Below are 23,447 nucleotides of genomic sequence, written 5' to 3' on the forward strand. Positions count from 1 at the left end.
CTCTCTCTCTCTCTCTCTCTCTCTCTCTCTCTCTCTCTCTCTCTCTCTCTCTCTCTCTCTCTCTCTCTCTCTCTCTCTCTCTCTCTCTCTCTCTCTCTCTCTCTTCCTTCCTTCCTTCCTTCCTTCCTTCCTTCCATCCTTCCCTCCCTCCTTCCTTCCCTCCTTCCTCCCCTTCCTCCCTCCCTTCCCTCCCTCCCTCCTTTCTACTGGGGATTAAACCCAAGTGTGCTTTACCACTAAACTACCTCCCCAGACCTTTTTATTTTTTGAGACAGGGTCTCACTAAGTTGCTTAAAGCCTTGCTAAATTGTTGAAGCTGGCCTTGAACTTCTGATCCTCCTGCCTCAGCTTCCCGAGCCACCGGGGTTACAGGTGTGCGCCACTGTGCCGGGACAGCTCTGCCATTTCTTAGAGTCAAGTGTTAAGACAGAGAATTTTTTGATACAAAGACAGCATGAATGGGGAAGGGGACTTCCCTCCTTTTTCTTGATGGGGTGTTGGGCAGGGAGAGAGGAGTGCGATTTGGGGATGGATGTGAGAGTTTTCACACCAGTTAGGGCACCCTGCCTCCCTCCACCTTCACCCAGGGGCTGCCCTGAGTTCCAAGCCCCCCAACCATGTTGTCCCCAGGGGCTGGGTGCACCTACCTTTCCCCCGGTTGGAAGCCTGCGCTCGCAGGGTGATGTTGGCCTGCATGGGGGGCTGCTCGTCCTGGACCACCCAGCAGGAAAACTCACTCCCGTTCAGCGTGACCTCTGCCTGCAGTGTGTCCTCCAGAGAGAATGTCCCATCTGGGTTTCTAGTGACCTGGGGGGACTCCACCGTGGGGATCTTGTGCCTGTTCTCCATCCAGATGAGCTTCACATCGGCGGGGTAGAAGTGGCTGGCGTGGCACGTAAGGTTCACTCTCTGATGCACCTGGATGCGAGTCCCGTCAGGGTCCATGGTGATCTTCAGGGTGGGGATGACTAGAGCGAGCAGCGAAAGAGGGAGCTGTTGAGAGGGGCCCCTGCCTGCTCGTCCCCTCCAGGTCTTCCCTTCCCAGGGGCCAATCTAAAGTCTCTCACTCTCTTTTTAAAGAAATATTTTTTTCTTGTATCTCAATATTAGGCAAATCAGGTTAAATGTTATTTTCATTAATATGGGTGGAGGGGCGGGGCTGTCTGGCATATTCTTTTCAATAAGTTTGAAAATTTTCATATCATAAAATACAATTCTAAGAATGACTGAAAGACCGTGCCCATGAGGATAGGGTCTTGTTCCTCGCTCTGTCACAGCACTTAGAACAGGACCTGGCGTACGGTGGCTCCTCATGACTTATTGAATGAATAATAGTTAAAATCAAAAACAAAATAGCAATGAAATGAATAGAACACAGATATTCAGAAAGGGAAGTTGGGGCCAGACAATTGCAGAATAAAAATCAGGCCACGGTAAACAAGTGAGTGCCAGGCATCGTTCTAGGTGTTTTATAAGGAATAACTCATTTAATCTTAAAAGGAACTTTACAAAGCAGGTCTTAATTTTATTCCCATTTTATGAGGAAACTGAGATATGCCCAAGGTCATACAACTTGTAAAGTGGCCTAGGGACAAAACCCAGACAGCTAGCCTCAGACACCCATGGTCTCCCATCATATATATGACTACATTTATTTATCTATTTATGCGCCGTGGTGGAGATTGAACCCAGGGCCTCCTGCATGCCAGGCAGTACTTGAACACTGAGCCACATCCCCTTGGGGCCTAGACTTATAATCCCTATACATGTCCATCAGGGATGGAAGGGAGGAATGTCCAGTTCCCATTTGTGAAATGGGCATTCAGGCAAAAACCCCCAAAGCCCATGCCACCCCCACCACACTCTACCACCCACTCACCTTGGAGCACTTCAGAGAGGTTCAAGCTCATCTGCAGGGGCTCAGTGAGGTCCCCGTGGGTAACTTGGCAGGTGATCTGAGACAAGACCTCTTTTCCGGTCAGTGACACCAGTACCTTGCTGGTTACGAAGTACCTGCCTTTGTCATCGGTCATCTGAGACTGGGTTGAGGGTGGATGCTCATCACTGTCCTTCAGCCAGGTGACATTGAAGTTTGTGGAGCTGAAGGGGCCAGCAGTGCAGTTGAAAGGCACTGAATTTCCAGGGGTGGTCCTCTGAGATGGGCCCGTCAGGGAGATGACCGGCTGCTCCCCAGCTGCAAAAGAGAGGGGTTGTGGTGGCGTGCTGAGGGGGACAGATCCAGGAGGCGATAGACACGCCCAGGACTCTGCACCCAACTGACTTCTCTCTCCCTCTTTTATTTGGGGGTAACCAGGGATTGAACTCAGGGGCACGCAACCACTGAGCCACATCCCCAACCCTATTTTGTACTTTATTTGGAGATAGTGCCTCGCTCTTGCTGAGGCTGGCTTTGAACTCGTGATCCTCCTGCCTCAGCCTCTCAAGGTGCTGGGATTACAGGCATGTGCCACTGCATCCGGCTCTTTCCCTCTTTCATTCCTGGCTTCCATCCTCTCTGACCCAGAGCTGGCATCGGGGACCCTGGGCTCCTCTTTTACCTCCAGCCCGGCCTCTCGTCCTGGGTCCCATGTTCCTCCCTTGACTCCCAGGCTCCCACCATCTCCCTTTCCCACAGTCTCCACACTGAGAAAAAGATGCCAAATAGCCCCTGGCAGGCAGGGAACCAGCTCAGCCAGGTCCCAGCCTCAGCCTCCCCCTGGACACAAGCTGGCTCGATCTGGTAATCCTGGGGGGCCTCCCTGTCTGCTCTGAAGGCCTCCATGGACAGGACTCAGGACTCACCTGTGAGTCTCAGCAGGAAAGTGAGCAGGAGGGTGACCAGGGCCTGCCCAGGGGAGGCAGACATGGTGAGGTACCTGGCGTCCCTGACCTGTGCTGATGGCAGCCCTGGATGAGGCTCTGCAGGGATCCAAGAGCCACTGCTGGTCTCCTGCCAGCCTGGGACTACGTTATATTTCCCAGCTGCCCACTCCCAGCCAGACCTGGAGAAGTGGTCACTGTGGCAAAAGTCCCCATCCAAACCCCAAACCCACAGCTGCAGCAGTGTCTGCTGCCTGTGGCTGGGTGCTGACTCTTTCTGGTGCCCCAGGGGCCAGACTGGGGCAGGGCTGAGCTCCACTTTGAACCTCAAGGCCAGCTAGCTCTGTGTCCTCTGATACATAAGCTGTGGGGGCCCCTCTTCTGGAGACTTCTCCATAGTGGGACTACGGAGAGCCTTCTCTGTCCCAGGGATGGCTTCTGGAAATACAGAATGGATCGGATATGATCCCAGGAGGGTTGGTGACGTGAGCTGGGACGAATACAACCGAATGCAATGAAAACAGAGCAGGAACCCTGTAATGCCACCTCTGGCCTCTACTTAACTAGAGCATCACGACATGGACCGGGCATTTCCTCTTGCCTGGAATTGTCTAGTGGATTCCAAGCTGAGAAAAATGAATTTGAAGCGCAGCCAGAAATTTCCCTGCCCTGATGGAATCATCTCTCCCTTGGTCTCTCTCCACCCCTTCTCCACTCTATCTGGCTTCCCAGGGCTTCCCCCTGGGATTGTTTGGGGCCTGTTTTCACCATGAAAACCTTTGCCAGGAAAATGCTGCCTCTGGTTCCCTGCTGTACCAGCAGCCAGGGCACTCCTGGGCACAAAGAATTCACTCCAAAACAATGAGGGGATCTTCAGGGCAAGGAGAGCTCAGGGCTGACGTGAAGCAGCCAGGCCCAGCCTGCTCCCGTCCCCCCAGCTCCTGTGGGGTGTACACTCAGCTAGTGCCAGGGGGAGGCTGAGAGGAACTGTCATCCCGGGGGAGGGCTGTCCTGGAGGCCCCCCTCCCTCACCACCCCTCCTAGCCAAGCGGGACAGAGGGGATGGGTGCCGACAGAGGGGATGGGTGCCTGCTGGCGGAGTCGCCTCTGTCCCCAGGTGTCTCCTGCGGCAGACAGCGGGCTTGTGGATCTGTCTTCATGGCTCCCTGAGCAGGCGGAAAGGGGAAGTGAAAAGAGACAGCCAAGCAGAGACAGGGTGGACTTCCTCCTCGCAGAGTGGCAAGGGGGCCCTCGGAGAGGCCTGCCCTGGATGAGGGTGGCCAAGCTTGGAGCCTCCTGTCTGCGGCCCATTCTGGAAGGCTGAGTGCTGGCCAGAGGGCCCAGGAGCAGAAGATGCAGCATGGACTCCAAGCTGGGCACAGCCATGCACCCGCAGGGCCCTCCCAAGCGCCTGGGCCTGTGCTCCAGGAGGCAGCTGGCCTCCAGACTCCACCCACAGTGAATAGGGCTGCTGAGAGGCCTCCGCTTCCCCTGACTCCCCTTCCAGAGGGCAGAAGGAACCCCCCAGGAAAGGCAGGAGGAACACAGGAACACCTCACCTGCGCCCCTCCCTGGTCCCTCTTCATGTCACAGGGCAGCACAGGGAAAGCATGAGGGCAGGAGGTCCGTGCGCTCTGAACTGGACTAGTTAGGACCAGGCCTCAAACAGGTCCTGACCCAGAGTAGCTATTTCCTAAAGTTTGGAAACGATTCGTCCTTTATCATCCATCAGTCCCACTTTGTAGAGCACAGTTCTGCAGGTACGCAGTCAGGTGGGGAGAGTCTAAGGGGCCAGAGGGGGGAAAGGAAGGAGAATTTTGACAGAGCTAAGTTGAAAGGAGGTAGAGGAAACCAGCGCAGGTGTGCACCCCAGCAAAGTGCACCTGTTACAAAGGGGCTGCACCTGCTCAGCACTTGCTCAGGTTTCCTCACCTCTCCAAGCCTAAATGTAGTCAAATGAACTAAATTAGTTAAAATCAATTTCACCTGATATAACATTTAATCCAATAGACAGTCATCATGCAAACAGCATTGAAAAATTGTGATATTTTCCATACTTTTTTCTTTAATCTGAATTTCCCACAAAGTGGAATGTCGTCTTAACAAATCAATAAAGTGGTGTTGAACAGCAACAAAGAGTTGATACTGCCTTAGTTTTTCAGTGTCAATATTAATTAAAATTAAATAATATTTGCAACTCAATTGCTCAGTAGCACTAACCAGATTGTGAATGCTCAGTAACTACACATGGTTTTGGCTACCATATTGGAAAGAGGGTTCTTGGTGACCTTCCTCAGGAAAGCTACCTGACACCCCAAATGGGTCCAGGCACTTCTCTTGCATAGCATTTATCACAGCCGTATGAACATTTTAATTAGTTGCATTATGACTGTTACCCTTAATAGATTCTAAGCCCCGGAAGGCAAGGACCATGTCTTTAGCCCACTACTGTGAATAAGTGCCAGGAATCCAGAAGGGCTTCCATGAATGTTTGTTGGATGGACAGATGGATCCATGGAGAGATGGTTGTAATCATGGATGGATAGAAGGATAGATGGGTAGATGGGTGGATGGACGGACAGATGGACTCATCCATGGATGGACAGACTCATAGGTGAAGAAGTAAAAGGAGGACGTGTGCTATGGAGTAAGTGGAAGGAGGACACACTCCTGGTGAGAAAGCAAAGAAGGCCTCTTGGAGGAAGGGGTTGGCCTTCAAGGGCTCCTGCACCTTCTCCTCAGCCTCAGTCACACCATCTCCACAGGAGGAGGCTGGTCATGCCGAGACTTGGCCGCAGAGGGTGGGGAGCTGTGGGTGGCCAGCCTAGTGAAGCTGGAAGGCTTGAGGAGAAGTGGGGAAATCAGAGTTCTCCTGTCGGTGTCCTGGGACGAGCCAAGGTACCCACAGGGCTCCCCCAGGCTGGGCCGCTGGGCAAGACTCGGTTTTCTCTGGGGGGAGCTGTGCCAGTCTTCTTCCTGATTCCAGCACCAGTGAGAACTGGATCCCACCCCCTCAATGCTTGTGGGCGCCCTTGTTATGACTGTGGTCCCCTATCCTGCCCAGAGGGACCAAGGGACCAGAGAGCGACAGAGAGAAAAGATTCATCAGCTGTCCTTGAAATCTGATTCCTTGCTCCAGGGACCCATGGAGACTCTTCATCCTCACCCAGGCTTAGAGGGGGCTCAGTTCAGCATCACCTTAGGGCTCATGTCACTCTGAGGCTCCTGCAAACAAAATGCCCATCTCTTCCCAAGAGGGTGACCAGACCGCCTGAGGGCAGGGCCCTTCCTCGTTCGCCCGCTCCCTGCTGAAGCCATCAGGGCTTAGCACAGTACCAGTGTCACAGGAAGTCATTTCCTTATCAATGGACTCATTCCTCCGACTCCTAACAGAGCATCAAGGATGCACCAGCTACCACTCCAGGACTGAGAGGTGAGCTGTGGACACACAGGTCTCTGTCCTCAGCAGGGCTACATTCTAAGGGGGAGAGTGGACATCAAGGAAGGGATAAGCAGCACAATTCCCTGGAGGGTTAACTGGCATGTAGGAAAATAAAGAAGGCAGGGGACACAGAGTAACGGGGTATGTTTGAGACAGGGTACCCAGGAATATCGCTCTGGGGGGAGGCATGAGCTAGGACCTGCAGGAAGGGAGCCATGGTGAGTTCCAGAAGGAGCGTGTCCCAGAGAAAGGAATGCAGCATTCAGGGCGGTCATGAGTGGGCACAGTGGTGGGTGCAGGTGGTCATGGGAGAACCCTCGGGTGGGATCATGCAGGTCATAGTGAGGGGGTGGCATTGTCCTCTGTGTGCAGTGCGTTGGGCTGAGATCAGGGCTGGGCGGGATCCAATGTGCAGACAGAAGCTTTACACACTGGCCGCTGTGGGCTGGGGGAATGGGGTGGAGGTAAGGGACCACTGTGTCCAGCTGCGGCCTGCTGGACCCAGGAGTCTAGGCTGGGGAGGAGACAGGAGGTGGGAAGTGGAGAGAGACTTGAAGACTGATGGCATAGGGGTGGTTTCCAAAGACCTGGCATGGCCAGTCGAAGTTGCACACACCTGTAATCCCAGTGGCTCGGGAGGCTGAGGCAGGAGGATCTCACAGTTCTAAGCCAGCCTCAGCAATAGTGAGGTGCTCAGCAACTCAGTGAGTCCCTGTCTCTAAATAAAATTCAAAATAGGGCTGGGGAGGCGGCTCAGGGGTCAAGGGCCCCCAGGTTCAATGCCCTGTACCCCTCCATCAGAAAAAAAAAAAAAAACAAGACCTGGCATGGGATGAGACCACCTTGGAAAAGAAGCAGAGAAGAAAGGGAAGCAGGAGGGTCCTGGGTTGGATTCTGATCTGATCTCTCTCTGCTACCACTTGCTGGGGAGCTGGGGCCAGGTCTCGGGTCTCCACCATGGAGGGGCTGGGCCAGGTGATCTCTGAGAACTCCTGTCCCTTGAGCCTTCGCAGACCTGGTTTCACTTCCTGCACTCCGAGTCCAGCCCACTCAGGGGCCTCCCTAGCCACAGTGTCTGCCGGCCCCGAGGGTGCTGTGACCTAGGTGTTGAGAAACCTCTCTCTGTTCCAGCTGCTCAGCCGGAACTTTCCTCCCTGACTTGCTCACATGTCCCACCCCCGCCCCCCAGAGAAGGGAAGTTCTGCCCTTAGCAGGTGAGAGGTTTCGTTGTGGGACAGCATTGATTGCTAGAAAGTTCTTCCTTCTCAGAAGCTGAAAGGAGCTTCCCACACTTCCCCATTCAGTCGGCTGCTGCCCCTGCTGTGTGCTGTCAATCAAAGCACGTCTCCTGGGTTTCCCTTCCACACCTGTGCCCACCTAAGTCAAGGAGCTGAGAGTCCACCATCGAGGCCACTATGGTCACCAGCATCTCCCACGGTTCCCCTCTTCTGCAGTCGGGAGCCTTCAGGGCCCAGCAATGGATGTGGCTGAAGTCCTCAGCCCCTGGGCACAGTGGTATGCTGGGACTATGTGAAATAGCCAGAGGCTGCCTACGGCCCCAGTTCTCTTTCCCCTGTTTCCTCTCCTCAACTGCTAGAACTTACCTAAGGAGGTGGCTGGGTTAATGAAACAGAGAGAGAGAGAGAGAGAGGAGGAAGGAAAAGAGAGAAAGAGAATCAGAAGGGAGGAAAGGATGGAAAAGAGGGAATTTTGGATTCCAGAGGGAAGCATTTTGCCAGAGGGCAATTCTGAAACCCATCCCAGCCAGGCAGAGGGAAGTCACCCAGCCCCCTACTTCCTGTTTGGCCTAAGAGGGGAAAAAGGGGGGGAGCGAGAGAAGCTTCCCCTTAAGGAGGAAGAAGAACCCCAAACCAGGCCGCACTTCTGCCGTGAGAGGCGCCCAGAAGACTACGACTTAGAGGGTGACAGACCCCTCCCTCCCCACGGTGGAGTCTTAGCACTGTGCAGTGCCTCGGTGTCCGTTTTGAACATAGGTTGGGCTTTCTCATTTAAGAAGCAGGACGCAGTCACCCTGGACATTTTCTAGTGTCACCTTCGTCCTAGTTCCTCATTGTGGTTGATGTAGGTATCTCTGCCTAACTCAACTTCTTCCTGGTGACCACCTCCCTGTGGCACAGCCTGGTGCAACCTACTTGACAGCCGCACAGGGACTGCAGATTTGCCACAGTGTCCACCTCTCAGTCGAGGCTGACCTCCAGGGACTCCTACCTACTTGCTTAAAACCCACCAATTAAAATTCCCCACAGGAAACCTATTTGGATCTCACTCTCGATCCAACAAGGGCACTAGCCCGTGGGTCCCCCAGTCTCTCTTGTGCTCCCTGACCTCTGTGTGGGTGGCCTTTGGATGTACCATGTACCCCCAGGACCTATGAGTAATAAAATCTTTACTTCCATCTTGTGTGTCTCCTGATTACTGATGAGGAACTCTCCATTTTAAAGATTCTATATTAAAACACTCCCTGACAATTGACCACCACATCCATAAGGCTGCAGTGTAATCAGCAGATCACAGCTGCAAGACCCAGACTCTGAAGAGCACTACAACCAGAAAGCTCCAGGGCCAAGATAGGAGAAGAAAACAAGACAATAAGGAGTCTTGAGGCCATTTCTGCCCACCAAGCATTAAGTGGAGCCCACATCCTAGCCAGATTAACATCAATCCTCTCTCTAAAGGTCCATTTTCTTTGGAATTTATCATCCCATAGGACACCCTCAACTTTTGTCAAAAACTCACAAGGCATACTTGTGTTGATTTCCCAAGACTGCTATGACAAATTACCATGAGCTTGGTGACTGCAACCAACAAATATTTATTGTCTTACTTTTCTGAAGGCCAGAAGTCCAAAGTCAATATCACTGAGCTGAAATGGGAGGCTTTGCTCCTTCTGAAAGACCAAGAGAGAGTCTTTTCTTACCTCCTCCAGGTTCTTTGGCTTGGACCAAATCACTCCAATCTCTGCCTCTGTGGTCCTATCACTTTTTCCTCTTCTGCCTCTCATTCTGCCTCACTCTGCCTCTCTCTTTTTAGGAGTTATATGATTATGTTGAGGGTGTACTTGAAAGATCCAGGATAATCCCCCATCTCGAGATTCATTATTCAGCCTACCATAGGTGCCAAAAGGCCAGAAAAAGAAAACACTGAAAAGACAAAACGATCATCAGAAGCAGACTAAGAGGTAACACAGATGCTGGAATTGTCAGATGCGGAATTTAAAATAACTATGATCAATGTGTTCAAGATTGTAATGGAAAAACGTTTTCCAGAAAAGGTCATTTGTTAAGAAACTAAGCAAATCTTACCAAATTTAAAAAGACTGAAATAATATAAAGTTTCTCTACCATGAAATGAAACCAGAAATCAATAACAGAAAGAAAACTGGAAAGTTTATAAATAAATGGAAATTAAATAACACATTGTTAGCAACCAATGAGTTAAAGAAGAAATCACAAGGGAAATTAGAAAAGACCGAGACAAATAAAAAAAAAAAAAAAACACTAAAACTCATGGATGTATCAGCAGTGGTGCCTAAAGAAAAATTTATAGCTATAAATATCCATATTAAATAAGAAAAAAAGACATAAAATCAATCACTTAATTTTATACCTTGAGGAACTAGAAAAATAAGATCAAACCAAACTCAAAGCTAGCAGGAAAAAAATTAGAAAAGATGAGATCAGAAATAAAGAAAATAAAGAATAGAAGAACAATATAGAAAATGAATGAAATAAAATGTTGGTTCTTCAAAAAAAAGATAAACTTTTAGTTAGATTGACTAAGGGGAAAAAAAAAGAAAAATCAAATGACTAAAATCAGAGTTTAAAATAGGGACATATAACCAATTTTATAGAAATAAAAAGGATTGTAAGAGAGTCCTATGAACAACAGAATGTTAACAAATGTGATAACTAGGTAAAAGGAACAAATTTCTAGAAATATACAAATTTCCTTAACAGATTTATGAAGTAACAGAAAATCTCAACAGATGTTTAACAAGTAAAAAGATTTAATTAGTAATAATAACAACAGTAGTAATAATAACAACAGTAGTAATAAAAACTTCTCAACAAAGAAAAGCCCATGACATGATGGATTCCTTTGTGAATTCTACCAAATATTTAATGACAAATTAACTCCATCCCCTCCAAATTCTTTCAAAAATAGAAAGAAGAGCTGGGGATATAGCTCATTTGGTAGAGTGCTTGCCTCACGTGCACAAGACCCTGGGTTCAATCCCCAGCACCACCACCAGAGAGTGAGAGAGAGAGAGAGAGAGCAAGTTTAAGATGGGAATACTTCTTTACCCATTCTATGAGACATGACATGACCTGACTCTAATGCCAGATAAAGAAATCACAAGAAAAAGAAAATTATAGGCCGATATTTCCTATGAATAGAGATGTCAAATGCTGGAAAACCGAACTCAGAAATCTTCTTAAAGGATTATATGCCATGACCACAGGGGATTTATCTCAGAAATTCAAGGGTACTTGCGCATTAAAGAAAAAGAGAAAAAACAAACAAACAAAAAAAAAAAGGTCAGTGTAATACCTCACATTAATAGAGCAAAGGCACAGGGAGGAGGCAGAAACCCACATGACCATTTGACCATTATCTCAAGTGATGCAGAAAGAGCATTTGACAAAAATCTAAACCCCTTCATCATAAAAACAGACAGAAAAATAGGAATAGATGAAAAGGTTTTCAAAATGATACAGGGCAATTACGAAAAAAAAATTTTTTTAAAGTCAAAGCTAGCACTGTATTCAGTGGTCAAAAGCTTTTTCCCGAAGATCAGGAACAAGGCAAAGATACATTTACTAGAAGTTCTGGCCACAGTAATTAGACAAGAAAAATAAATAGAAGGCAAACAATTGGAAAGGAAGAAGTGAAATAATCTCCACTCACAGATCCTATTTATAGAAAGTTTCACAGAATCGACAAGAAAACTACTAGAGTTAATAAATGATTTCAGCAAAGTTATTGGATACAAAATTAATATCCAAAAATCAGCTATATTTTTATATACCATCAATGAACAATATGGAAAAGAAATGAAAAAATAATAATTCCTTTTAAAATGGCATCTAATAGAATCAGATACCTAGGGATAACTTTAACCAAGGAAGTGATAGACTTGAATAATGAAAACTACAGAACATTTCTAGAAGAAATTAAAGACATATAAACAGAAAGGTATCCCATTACCACCCAAACAATCCATTTCTATCCAAATCCAGACACACTTTCTTGCAAAAATGGAAAGCCAATATTTAAATTCATGTGGAATCACAAGGAGTCCCAAATAATCTTGAAAAGAGAGACAACATTGGAAGACTCACTCCAGATTTCAAAACTTACTATAATGCTATTATATTAAAACACTGTGATACTGGCATAAGGATAAACATATGGACAAATGAAATAAAATTGGAAGTTCAAAAATAAACTTATATACCTATGACCAACTGATTTTTGATGAAGGTGATAAGTCAGTCAACCAATAACACAGTCTCTTCAACAGATTGTGCCTGGACAATTGGATTTCCCCAAACAAGAGAATGAAGTTGGATCTCTACCACTTAGATCACAAATAGATCACAAAACTTAGATCATAATAGATCAAAGCCTCAATAAAAAAGCTAAACTCATAAAAGTTTTAGAAGAAAACATGGACAGAAATCTTCATAATCTTCATAACCTTAGATTTGGCAGTGGTAACCAAAGCATGAACAACAAAAGAAAACATAGATAAATTAAAATCAAAGTTAAAATTTGTGAAGCAAATAACATTACCAAGAGAGTGAAAAGTCAGCCTATGTCATAAGATAAAATATTTGAAAATTATATATATATATATATATATATATATATATATATATATATAATAGGGGTTAATATCCAGAATATATAAAGAGTTACTACAATTCAACAACAAAAGATGACAAAGAACCCAATTAAAAAATGGGCAAAGGACTTGAATGAAAGTTTTTCCAAAGATATACAGTTGGCCAATAAGCACATGAAAAGGTACTCAAATATCATTAATCATTAAAGAAATGCAAAATCAAAACTATTTCATACCTACCAGGATGGCTTTAAAAATATTTTTACAGAAAATAACAAAGTGTTGATAAGAATATGAAGAAACTGGGAACTTTGTACATTGATGGTAAGAATGTAAAATGGTGAAGACAGGATAGAAAATTTGCCAATTCCTCAATACTGAACACAGAATTACCATGTGACATAGCAATTCCCCTCCTAGCTTTATGCCCCAAAGAATTGAAAATGGTACCTCAAACAGACAAATAGTATATAATTCTATTTATATGAAATATCTAGAACAGGTAAATTCACAGAGACAAAGAGTAGGTTAGAAGTTACCAGGGCTGGGGGAAGGAGAGAATTGAAAATCACTCCTTATTAGTTGCAGAGTTTCTGTTTGGGTATTTAAAAAAATTGAAATAGATAGTGGCAACATTTGCACACCATTGTGAATATAATCAATGCCACTGAGTTATGCATTTGAAATTATTAAAATGGCAAATTCTATGATTGATATAAATATATATATAACCAAAATAAGGAGAACACCACACACAAACACACACACACACACAAAGATGTAGAATAACAAGTGTTAACAGAGAAAATGGAACCTTCTTATATTGCTAGTGAGTTGTAAAACAGTGCATCTGCTTGGGTAAGCAGTTTGGTGATTCCTTAAAATGTTAACTATAGGGTTCCCATGTAACTCAGCAATTCAATGCTCAGACATATACCTAAGGGATTTGAAAACATATCCACACAAAAATGCATATGCCAATGTTCACAGCAGCCTCATTCATGAGAGCCACAAAATCGAAACCAAGCAAATGTCCATCAGTTGATCACGGAATAAACAAAATGGAATGGTGCAATGGAATAGTATGTCATACAATGGAACATTATTCAGCCATAAAAAAGAAATGAATTACTGATAACACGCTACAACATGGGTAAAATTTTAAAACATGCTAAGTGCAAGAAGGCAGATAATATGGAATCCCACTCTATGATTCCATTTGTATGAATAAGCAGATCTGTGGAGATAGAAAGTAGATTAGTGGTTGCCTGGGCTGTGGGGAGGGGAATGGGAAGTGATTGCTTACAGGGATGGTATTTCTTCTTGATGATTAAGAGGTTCAAAAATTAGGTAGTGACAATGGCTGTACCTTTTTTTGAATATACTAATAAACATAGACTTGTACACTTTTAAAGGGTCAATTTTATGGTATGATAATTCTACCCCTATTTTTTTTTCAGAATCAAAAGGATGCGTGCTGGAAGAGCTACATCCATGTCAGACAAATCAGGCTTTAGGATGGAGAAGATCACAGGGATAAACAAGGACACTACATAATAAATGGCTCAAATCTCCAAGAGGTGATAATGATCTTGAGCTCTAAACAATAAGGTATCAAAATTCACAAGATAAAATTAATAGCACTGAAAAGAGAAATAGACAAATCTGCTATTATGGTTGGAGACTTCAAAGCCCCTCTTTCAGTAATTAAAAGATCAAGCAGGCAGAAAATCAGCCAGGCTATGAATAGCCTGAACAGCACTGTTCATGAACTTGATCTCATTAACATGTTTTAAAATTTTACCCATATTGTAGTGTGTTATCAGTAATTCATTTCTTTTTTGTGGCTGAATAATGTTCCACTTTATGACATACTATTCCATTGCACCATTCCATTTTGTTTATTCCCTGATCAACTGATGGACATTTGCTTGGTTTAGATTATATCCATCCAATCACAGCCAAATGCTCAAGTGCACAGGGAACAATCACAAGACAGACCATGTTCTGGACCCCAACATGCACACCTCACCATCAAAAAGATGAGAAATCATAAAATTATGTCATCAGACCACAACAGAGTTAAACTAGAAATCAGTCACAAAAAGATCACTGAATAGATTTGGAAATGAAACAATACACTTCCAAATAAACCATGAGTCAAAACAGAAGTCTCAAGAGAAATCAGAAAATATTTTGAACTAAGTGAACACACAAACTGTCCAAACTGGCGGGATTCAGTGTTTGGAAGGAAATTTATAGCATTCGTGTGTAAATTAGAGAAGAGGAAAGTTCTAAAATCAACAGTCTAAACTTATACCTTAGAAAAATAAAGAACAAGAAATTAAATCTAATAGAAGGAAGAAAACAATGTAGATTATCATATAAATCAATTAAATTGAAAACAGTAGAGAAAATCGATGAAGCCAAATGCTTCATTAATTTAATTAATTAATGAATAAAACTGAGATGCCTCTAGTCAGACTAAACAAGAAAGAAAAAGAGAAGACACAAATCCCCAACATCAAGAACAAAAGAGGAGCCAGGTACAGTGGTGCACGCCTGTAATCCCAAAGGCTCAGGAGGCTGAGGCAGGAGGATCTCGACTTCAAAGCCAGCCCCAGCCACAGGGTCTAAGTAACTAGAGGCACTAAGTAACTCAGTGAGACCCTGTCTCTAAATAAAATACAAAATAGGGCTGGGGAGGTGTCTCAGTGATCGAGTGACCCCAAATTCAATCCCTCGCACCAAGAAAAAAAAGATCAAAAGAGGGGTCACTACTGCTGATTCTGTGGACACTGAAGGGGTCATGTAAGTATTGATGAGTTTGGATAGAAACAGGAATCCTTGCACTCTGTCCGAAGGAATGCAGGTGATGGAATCAAAGCCATTATGGAAAATATATGAAGAAACTTAGAAATAGAACTACCGTATGATCCAGCAATCCCATTACTGGGTACACATCCAAAGGAAATAAAACTAGTATGTTTACATCTACTCTCCATTTTCATTGAAGCTTATTCAAAACAGCCAAGATATGGAATAAGTGTCCATCAACAGATGGGTAAAGAAAATGTGGTGCATAGATACCTAAAATGGAATACTATTCAGCGATAATAAAGAAGGAAACCTGTCCTTGGCAACAGTGATAAACGTAGAGGACATTATGTTAAGTGAAATAAGCCAGACACGGAAAGAAATAGCACGTGATCTTGCATACATGTGGAATCTAACAGAGTTGAACCCTTAGAAGCAGACAAAAGAATGTTAGTCATCAGGGGCTTAGGGGTAGGGTGGGGAGGGTTGGAGAATAAAAAGAAAAAAGAAAATAATGGGGAGATATTTTGTATTTGTGGACTATAAGTCTCAATGTCTTTAAGATGTCAATTCTACGCAATTTGATCTACGGGCTCAGTGCGATCTCAATCAAAATCCCAACATAGCTTTTGGTGGATATTGATAAAGTGATTTTAAGTTTTACATGGAAAGGCAAAGGTACTTGGATAGTCAACAAAATTCTGAGAAAGAACAAAGTTGGGAGACTCACACTGCCCAATTTTAAGAATTACTGTAAAGCTAAGCAATCGAGACCCTCTGCTCAAAAGAACAGATACATAGATTAAAGAAACAGGGAGCTCAGAAAAATAAGTAAATAAGGTCAGTCAACTGATTTTCATACTCAACATCATTTGTCAACTGGAAAATGCAAATTAAAATGCAAACTAAAACAAGTACACACCTCTGTTAAAATAGCTAATATTTTTTAAAAATGGCCAAACCAAGTCCTGACAAAGACACATGGGAGCTCTGGTTTATGGCTGGTGGGAATGAAAAATGAGACAGTCACTTGGGAAGACAGGCGGTTTCTTAGCAAGTTAACAGATTTACCATATGACCCAGCAATTACACTCCAAGGTATTTACCCAACTGATTAGAAATCTCATGTCCGCACAAAAGCCTGCACACAAGTGTTTATAACAGCTTTTTTCATAATAAAGCTGGTAGCAACTGAGATGTCTTTTAATAGATGATTGTATAAACAAACATGGAAACATCCCTACTATCAAAAGGAACAAACCATCAATCCACGTAACAATATGAATGAGCTGTCAATGCATATTGCTAAAAGAAAAAAAAAAGCCCTCATGACTTCTTTAAAAGGCAAAAATGATAGAAATAGAAAACAGATCAGTGGTTAAAAGAGGTTTGGAGAAAGGAAGACACTCAACGAGGGGATGAAGACAGTCAACAGTGGATACCTTAGTGTTTGTGTTTGTTCTGTTGTTTGGGGTGCAGGGCCTCGCCCATGCTAGGCAAGCATTCTACCACTGAGCTACACTCTCAGGCCTCACAGAGGATATTTAAGAGCCATGAAACTATTCTGCATGGTACTTGGGTGACAGACTGATATTTCTGATAAGGATTTAACATTCAGAACATACAAAGAGCTTTTATACTATCCTTTTGTTATGACCCATTTCTCAGTGTGGGTTGTGGCTCAGTGGTGGAGCACTTGCCTAGCACATAAGAGACACCGGGTTCAACCCTCAGCACCACATAAAAATAAATAAATAAGCCAGGCACGGTGGCACAGGCCTGTCGTCCCAGTGGCTCGGGAGGCTGAGGCAGGAGGATTGCAAGTTCAAAGTCAGCCTCAGCAAAAGTGAGGAACTAAGCAACTCAGTGAGAGCCTGTCTCTAAATAAAATACAAAATAGGGCTGGGGATGTGTCTCAGTAGTTGAGTGCCCCTGAGTTCAATCCCTGGTATCCCCCTAAATGAATAAATAAAGTTATTATTTATTTTACAACTAAAAATACTTTCTTAAACTACTCATTTGTCAAAAGTCACCAATGTAATTAATTGTATTACACATATGATTATCAATAATTTGTAATACAAATTATTAATTGGTAATACAAATTTGATCATCTCACTGAAGGGCATGGGAAATTGAAGTTTTAACTTTGGAAATGACCCTAAACTAGAAGACTCGGATCAAAAGAACTATCCACAACATTGTACTCTGGTTAGTTAAGTTATTTCTCAAAGGGATACAAGTGAACAACTCTTAAACCCAAGCAGCTGTGTACCAAAATGGAACAATTAAGAAAATGAGTGACAGGTGGTAGGAACCAGACCAGTCACTGTTGAGGCAGGAGGTTGTGAATAACCAAGGGGAACAAGATAGAATGAGCCCTGTGACTGGGTTAGAACCGGATACAGTAGGAGCTGGGGTTGTGGCTCAGTGGTAGCACACTCATCTGGCATGTGTGAAGCACTGGGTTTGATCCTCAGAACCACATAAAAATAAATAAAAATAAAGGCATTGTATCCACCTACACATATAAAAAAAAATTTTAAACAAAAAAGAACCGGATACAGTAGCATGAGCTCATGTCCAGCTTAATACAAATACAGAAAGAACTTGTTATGTACATACGTGAGCTACTATACATACACATATGTATGTATGTTTCCTAGGGCAGCCCACTAAGAGTGGGTCCCCAGTATCAAGGAGCACACTCAGCCCCCGGGTCTCAATTTTGAAGCCCATTCTCCAATAAAAGGAACCAGGACTCCTTGAAGAAATGGCAATTTGTAAAACCCGGACAGAATGTATACAAGGTGACCCTGGAGCATGTCTCTATGTCAAAGAGACACAGGGGCCAATGGAAAGGGCTCTCAGTAGTCAAAACTGGAACAATTTGAACAGAGAAATAAAAGACTGTGTTAGATTTTGACTCTAAGTATAAGATAAATATCTGTGAGTGCACATCGATGTAATAAATTGTGGAATAAATAAAAGAAGAAATCCAAATAACTTATATCAACACTCCCCCCTGGAGGAGGTAGAATATAATTCTCCATCCTCCCTGAGGGGCTACCCATGGCGGCTTCCTGGTATGGGTACAGTTTGGATAGGGAGTAAGGGTTCAATGACAGCAGAGAGGCCTGCAAACTCTGTCCCAGCCAGGTGAGAACTTAGCATGAGAGATAAGGGATGCTGGTGGCATGTTCTCTTGACAGGATGTGTTGAGAAGGACCCATGGCCCCTGTGGTCTTCAGCCCCAAAGCCCATACCCGAGTCTGATCCCAGGAACAACATCTGACAATCCCAATCTGAAGGACCATCTACAGAATGCCTCACCACGTCTCCCCAAAACTGTCAAGGTCATCGAAAACAAGAAAGATCTGAGAGGAGCCTACAGGGATATGGTGGCTGGATGCAATGTGGTGTCCTGGGTGGGAGACTCTTAAAGAAAAAAAAGGCACCAAAGGAAAACCAATAACATCTGAACAAACTATGGCCTTTTGCTAATATGATGAAGAACCAATATCGGTTCTTTAGTTGTGCTAAATGCACCAGAATAATATGTTAACAATAGGGGAAACTGGGTGAGGGATTATAGAAACTGCAATATTCTTGCAGAATTTTGATAGATCTAAAATAAAAATCCTAGCATAAAAATCCATCCTAAAATACAAATTGTATTTAAATGTATCTTTTGAGGGTGATGGTGGGGGGAATATACATTATACACAAATAGAGTCCCTTCTACCACTTTGAATGTTTTTATTAGTGCATTTTTAATATTTTATGGCTATACATACAAGTGGGGTTCATTTGGTGCCACCACACACAAGCACAGAACAAAGTGTGTTCCACTGTAGTCCTAGTACCTCCTCCCTCCCTTCCCTTTTGCCCCCACCCAGTTCCCCCTCCCCTACTCCTCTGGCCTTCCACCATCTATTATTATTTGTGTAAATTGGTTCTTTATAGATATGCACAAAGGTGGAATCCACTGTGGTACATTCGCAGGTGCACACAGAGTAATTTGATGTATCCTTAATGGCCACAATAGTTCATGTCCCCTGCATGGTGTCCTTGGCAAATGATTTTACCGTTCCTCCTGGGGAAGAGTGCTTTCTGTTTCCCCACCTCTTGAATCTGGATTGGCCTTGAGGCTGGCTTGTGATAGGATTATGGAAGTAAACGCATCATGGAGTCTCAGGAGATCTTGGGATGTTGCTGGATGATGGAGACCTGTGGCCCACACACCCCTCATGCCACAGCCAGAAGCCAGCCAATTGCCAGACACGTGATTGAGACCATCTGAGACCACCCACCCTCCCCCTGGACCTCCCTGTCTAATTCCAGGCAAGGAGCTAAGGCAAAATGAGCCAAACTTGGCCCGGATCCACAGGGCCACCCAGCTGACCCACAAGAGTAATAACAAGAGCTTTTTGTTTAGTCACTGAGTTTTGGAGTTGGTTTGTTCTGTAGCAATACCTAAGTGATTCACTGGAACCCGAGTAGAAAAATACACAACGTTATTTGTTGTGACATTGTGATTATAAAAGATTAGGAGCAACTTCCAGGTCCATCAATAAAAGATTGATCCAATAATTTTAGGAGCTCCATAGAATGGGATTCTACAAAGCCATTCAACAGAATGAGGCCACTTAGGGGAACCAATATAGAACAAATTCCATGAGACATTTTTAAGTGAAGCTGCTAGATGCAGAAAAGTACATATTACAAAGGAAGTTCCTGGCCCTGTGAAATATTTCTATCTCCCCAACTCTGGGAGGATACACAGACAGAACAATGGCTGTCTCTAGCAAGAGGAACCCAGTGGCTGATGAAAGAGTCCAAGGGAGACTTCCCTTTCCCTCCTTTTTTTTTTTTTTTGTATCATGTAAATGTGTTATCTATTCAAAAATAAACAAAAGCAAAATGTAGAACCTCCGGTGCTTTTCAAACTCAAGAGTTTATAATTCTGTTTCCAAGATCCATTCCCAAGATCCATGGGGACCACAAATAGCAACACAGGAATGAGGCCCGTTTTCTCCTCCTCACCCCATGCCTCCCTCTCCCTCTCTCCCTGCTTCTCTCTCCTCCCTGGAAGACAGCTCCCACCTTGTTTCCTGGTTTTCCAGCTTCAGCTGGGGCCAGCACAGCCTCGCCGGCCACTGGAGGGCAGCGCAAGGCTTCCTTCTCTGGGAGGAACTGTGGTCTGCCCAGAATAGGAAGCTGGCTCTGACAGCAGAGGCTTGGCCTTTAAGTTAAAAAAAAAAAAAAAAAAGTCTCAACGTGGGTTTAAGCCCCACCCCCCAGAACCTCATTCCAGGCCCCAAATCCCCTAGTCATTGCCCTCCCAGACCCAGGCCAGGCAGAACAATGGAGACCTAGATGACCCACAGCGCGTGTCCCTCACCTCCCCCTACTCGCCTCTATAAAACCACTCGTGAACTTGCCCTTCATGCTGCTGAAAATGAGCAATCTCTATAATAAGGATCCCTGGAGGGTTCCACTTACTCCCCGCATGATCTTGAGAGAGCCCCTTTCTACCCTGAGCGACTCCCCATCTGTACACTGGGAATGGTGAACTTAAGAATGAATTAAGGACTTGGTTCCTGACTTTGAACTGAGCACCTTACAGACTGTGTTATGCCCCATTTTACAGAAAAGGAGGCTGACGCCCCTGACAGGCAGAGGCACTTGCCCTGGTTGCACGCTGCTCAGTGACCAGCAGAATTTGAATCCAGATTTCTCTAGCTCCTAAACCCCCTGCTCCCACCACTTATCCCGCCTCCAAGAGCTGCCTGCGGGAGGCTTCAAACGGGAGGTAGCTGCTGAGCAAAAGCTTTGAAGGCGGGATGGAGCCCATGGTAACTGAGCCCTCTGCGTGCCAGGCCCGGGAAAGCCTGCTTCCCTGGGGATAGGTGCTGTGGCATTCCTGCGCCCGGTTGGCCAGGCCGGGAGACGGAGGCTTATAGTGGCTCGGGACCACCCTCAAGGCCCGCGTGTGGGTGGAGTGGGCCGGGTCGCAAGACCTGGGGTTGCCACCGGCGGTGCTGCTGGGGCCCTGCTTTTCTGCGCTCCCAGGGGCGGGTTCCGGCGACCCCCGCACCAAGGCGCTGCGCCCGGGTCTCAGGCCTCCTTAAATTGTCCTGAGGATTCTGCAGGAGCGCGCTGGTTCCGGGAGGAGGCGGGGTGCGGGGTCCACTAGGACCTCAGCGCCAGCCTCGGGTCCGCCGAGCCAGGTTTCGGACTGGCTCCCCGCCCCTCTCCTTCCCCAACCGGGAGGGGCGCACAGCTGTGGGGCGCTGGAGCGCAAGACGCACCCTCCAATCCGTCCTTTTTTGCAAACTGAGTTCCTGTTTTCATGCAAATGCCTTTGTTCCCGCGCCGGGGACTGGAGGACCGAACCGCAGCTGACTAGGGCTGGGCGCCGCTTTTCCGCCTCGCTTCTATTTGGCCTGAAAGACTTGAACGCGCCGGGAACAAAAAGGCCGGTGCGCGGCAGCCAGCGGCAGGGGCCACGCCAGCACCACTCCTCCAGAGGCAGCGGCGAGGGCGCCCGCACGCTGAGCAGGGCTGGTCCCTGCAAGCCCCTCACTTGGCATCACCCAGGGCAAGGGCCGTCCGCCCCTGCCTCAGTTTCCCCAGATGCACTGGGAGATGTTCTGCATCAGGGCTCAGCCCCGTGCCAGCTCCTCGCTGGAATTCCTTTATCCAGGCGCTGCGGGAGGCGGCGGTGCAGACGAGGAGACTGCTGGGAGGGAAGTCGCCTTTCAAAGAGGGAAGGAAGACACACAGACACTCATGTTTCAATAGCAACAAGTGTTCCTATCAGAGCAAACAAATGCCTTGCTTGTAACAGCCTCTGTTCCAAATATTATGTACACGTTACCCCGTGTAATCGCATCGCCTCGAACCTAGGAGATTAATTCTCACCTCCTTTTACAAAGAGGAACTTGGACGTTGAGTCTTCTATTCCAAGGAAATAGGAAGCTGAGCAATACACTGATGGGGAAACCATCCAACAACATACCGAGGTGCCAGCAGATGGTGGGGCCTAGCTAGGTTTGGCCTAGACCGTTCAGCTCCAGGTGGAGCCCTGGGATCACCCCCTCGCTGCACTCCTGGGTGTGCTAGGAAGAACTGCAAAGGCTGACCAGCCAAGGCTGACCAGCCACCGTCCCCAAGCCAGCCAGTGCTGGAGGGGAGCTCCTTCCCAAAGGGTGCCAGCCAACATCTCTATGCATGGGGCCACTTGTTGAGTCCTGAACAGTGACAGAATTCAGCCAGGCAAAGAGCTGGCACTCCAGGCAGAGGGCACAGCAAGGGCAAAGGCCTCGGGTGGAGGGATGGACTGAGCATTTCATGATCAAAGGAAGGTCAAGGGGGACTTGCCTACCCCTGAAGCCAGTTAGGGGGAGCTGCAGAAGATGGGTGACCGAGGAGGTTGGACATAGTCGGAAACCAGGTGGGCAGGCTTGGCAGCCAGCAGGGAGCTGGGGGGAAGTTGTGCTGTCCTCACGGGTGCTGATGGTGCTGTGCCCAGGGTGCTCTGGTGTGGCTAGGTGGGGGTGGGGGGCCCTCCAGCTGAGCTGTGTAGACTTGGAGAAGGAAGTGAATTACCCAGGCCTTAAACACCCCCTCCCATCTGGCCTCCTGGCTTCCAGGAGATTGGTGTTGACATTCACCACGTCCCCAGCCTTTGTCTCCAACACAAACTTGGAAATGTCAGATCAGCTAAGCCCTCAGTCTTAGAGGCTGGGCTGAGATGGAGGCTTAGACTGTAGTGATTCCCACCCTTCTGGGGGCAGGGAGACTTCTACCTGATCTACTCATGGATCCCAGCACCCAGCACCCAGGCCAGGGGCACGCTGCCCTGCTCCCCACACTTTCAAGGACCCTCTAACCATCTTCCAGCTGCATGCACCCCACAGTGCCAGGGGACACACCTGCCCAAGCCCATGTTCTCTTTCTAGAATATTCCAGGTTCCTGGGATCCTAGAGTTCCTTGCCTCGAGGTCCCAGACCTGCTTTCTGGCCTCTGGTGTGGCCGAGGGTCACTATGCAGTGTGGGGTGTGGGTGGAGCTGGGACATGCAGCCTGAGATGTCCACAGCCCTGGGTAGTGCTGAGGGTGAAAGGGGAGGTGGTGGGCTGGGGGGTGAGGGGCAGGGCTGGGCTGCTCTCTGCGCTCGCCTCCGCACAAACTCTGACAAAGTCTGAGGTGTCTAAATTGAACTTGGCCTTCCAGGCAGTTCTGCGGTTGTACTAACCCAGCAGAAGGACGGAGCGGTTTTTCCTAAGCACAGCATTAGCTTGATTTATAACTTATAAATATTTAGATTTAGGGGTGAGTGGGCACCAGCCTCCCCAGGATTAGGGGTGGGTGTGGCCCAGCGCATAGCAGATCTTCAATCCTTATCAAATAGATGGATTAATCTCATTTAATTTAATCCTCACACAGACTCTGTGGGGGAAATCACAACGTCTGTGTTTTATTGATGAGGAA

General features: G+C 46.3%; 1 protein-coding gene and 1 long non-coding RNA gene across 2 annotated transcripts in view; one reads left to right on the forward strand and one right to left on the reverse strand.

Moving 5' to 3' along the window:
• The window catches only part of LOC107143342 (signal-regulatory protein beta-1-like), a 13,925-nt gene extending 10,834 nt beyond the window's left edge, over window positions 1–3,091 (reverse strand). Inside the window, exons 1-3 of the mRNA XM_048811202.1 lie at window positions 2,803–3,091; window positions 1,880–2,194; window positions 648–968 (exon numbers count right to left, since the gene is read on the reverse strand). Of these exons, the coding sequence (XP_048667159.1) occupies window positions 648–968; window positions 1,880–2,194; window positions 2,803–2,866 (700 nt within the window). The 5' untranslated portion in view covers window positions 2,867–3,091. The remainder of the gene's footprint in view (window positions 1–647; window positions 969–1,879; window positions 2,195–2,802) is intronic.
• A 3,810-nt stretch (window positions 3,092–6,901) lies between these two features.
• LOC125619173 lies at window positions 6,902–14,879 on the forward strand. The gene is made up of 2 exons (XR_007350684.1): window positions 6,902–6,951; window positions 14,779–14,879. It is a non-coding gene; the product is annotated as an uncharacterized LOC125619173 (long non-coding RNA).
• Window positions 14,880–23,447: the final 8,568 nt, after the last annotated feature.

This window comes from Marmota marmota, unplaced genomic scaffold, assembly GCF_001458135.2.
Source record: "Marmota marmota marmota unplaced genomic scaffold, marMar, whole genome shotgun sequence".
NCBI lineage: Eukaryota > Metazoa > Chordata > Mammalia > Rodentia > Sciuridae > Marmota > Marmota marmota.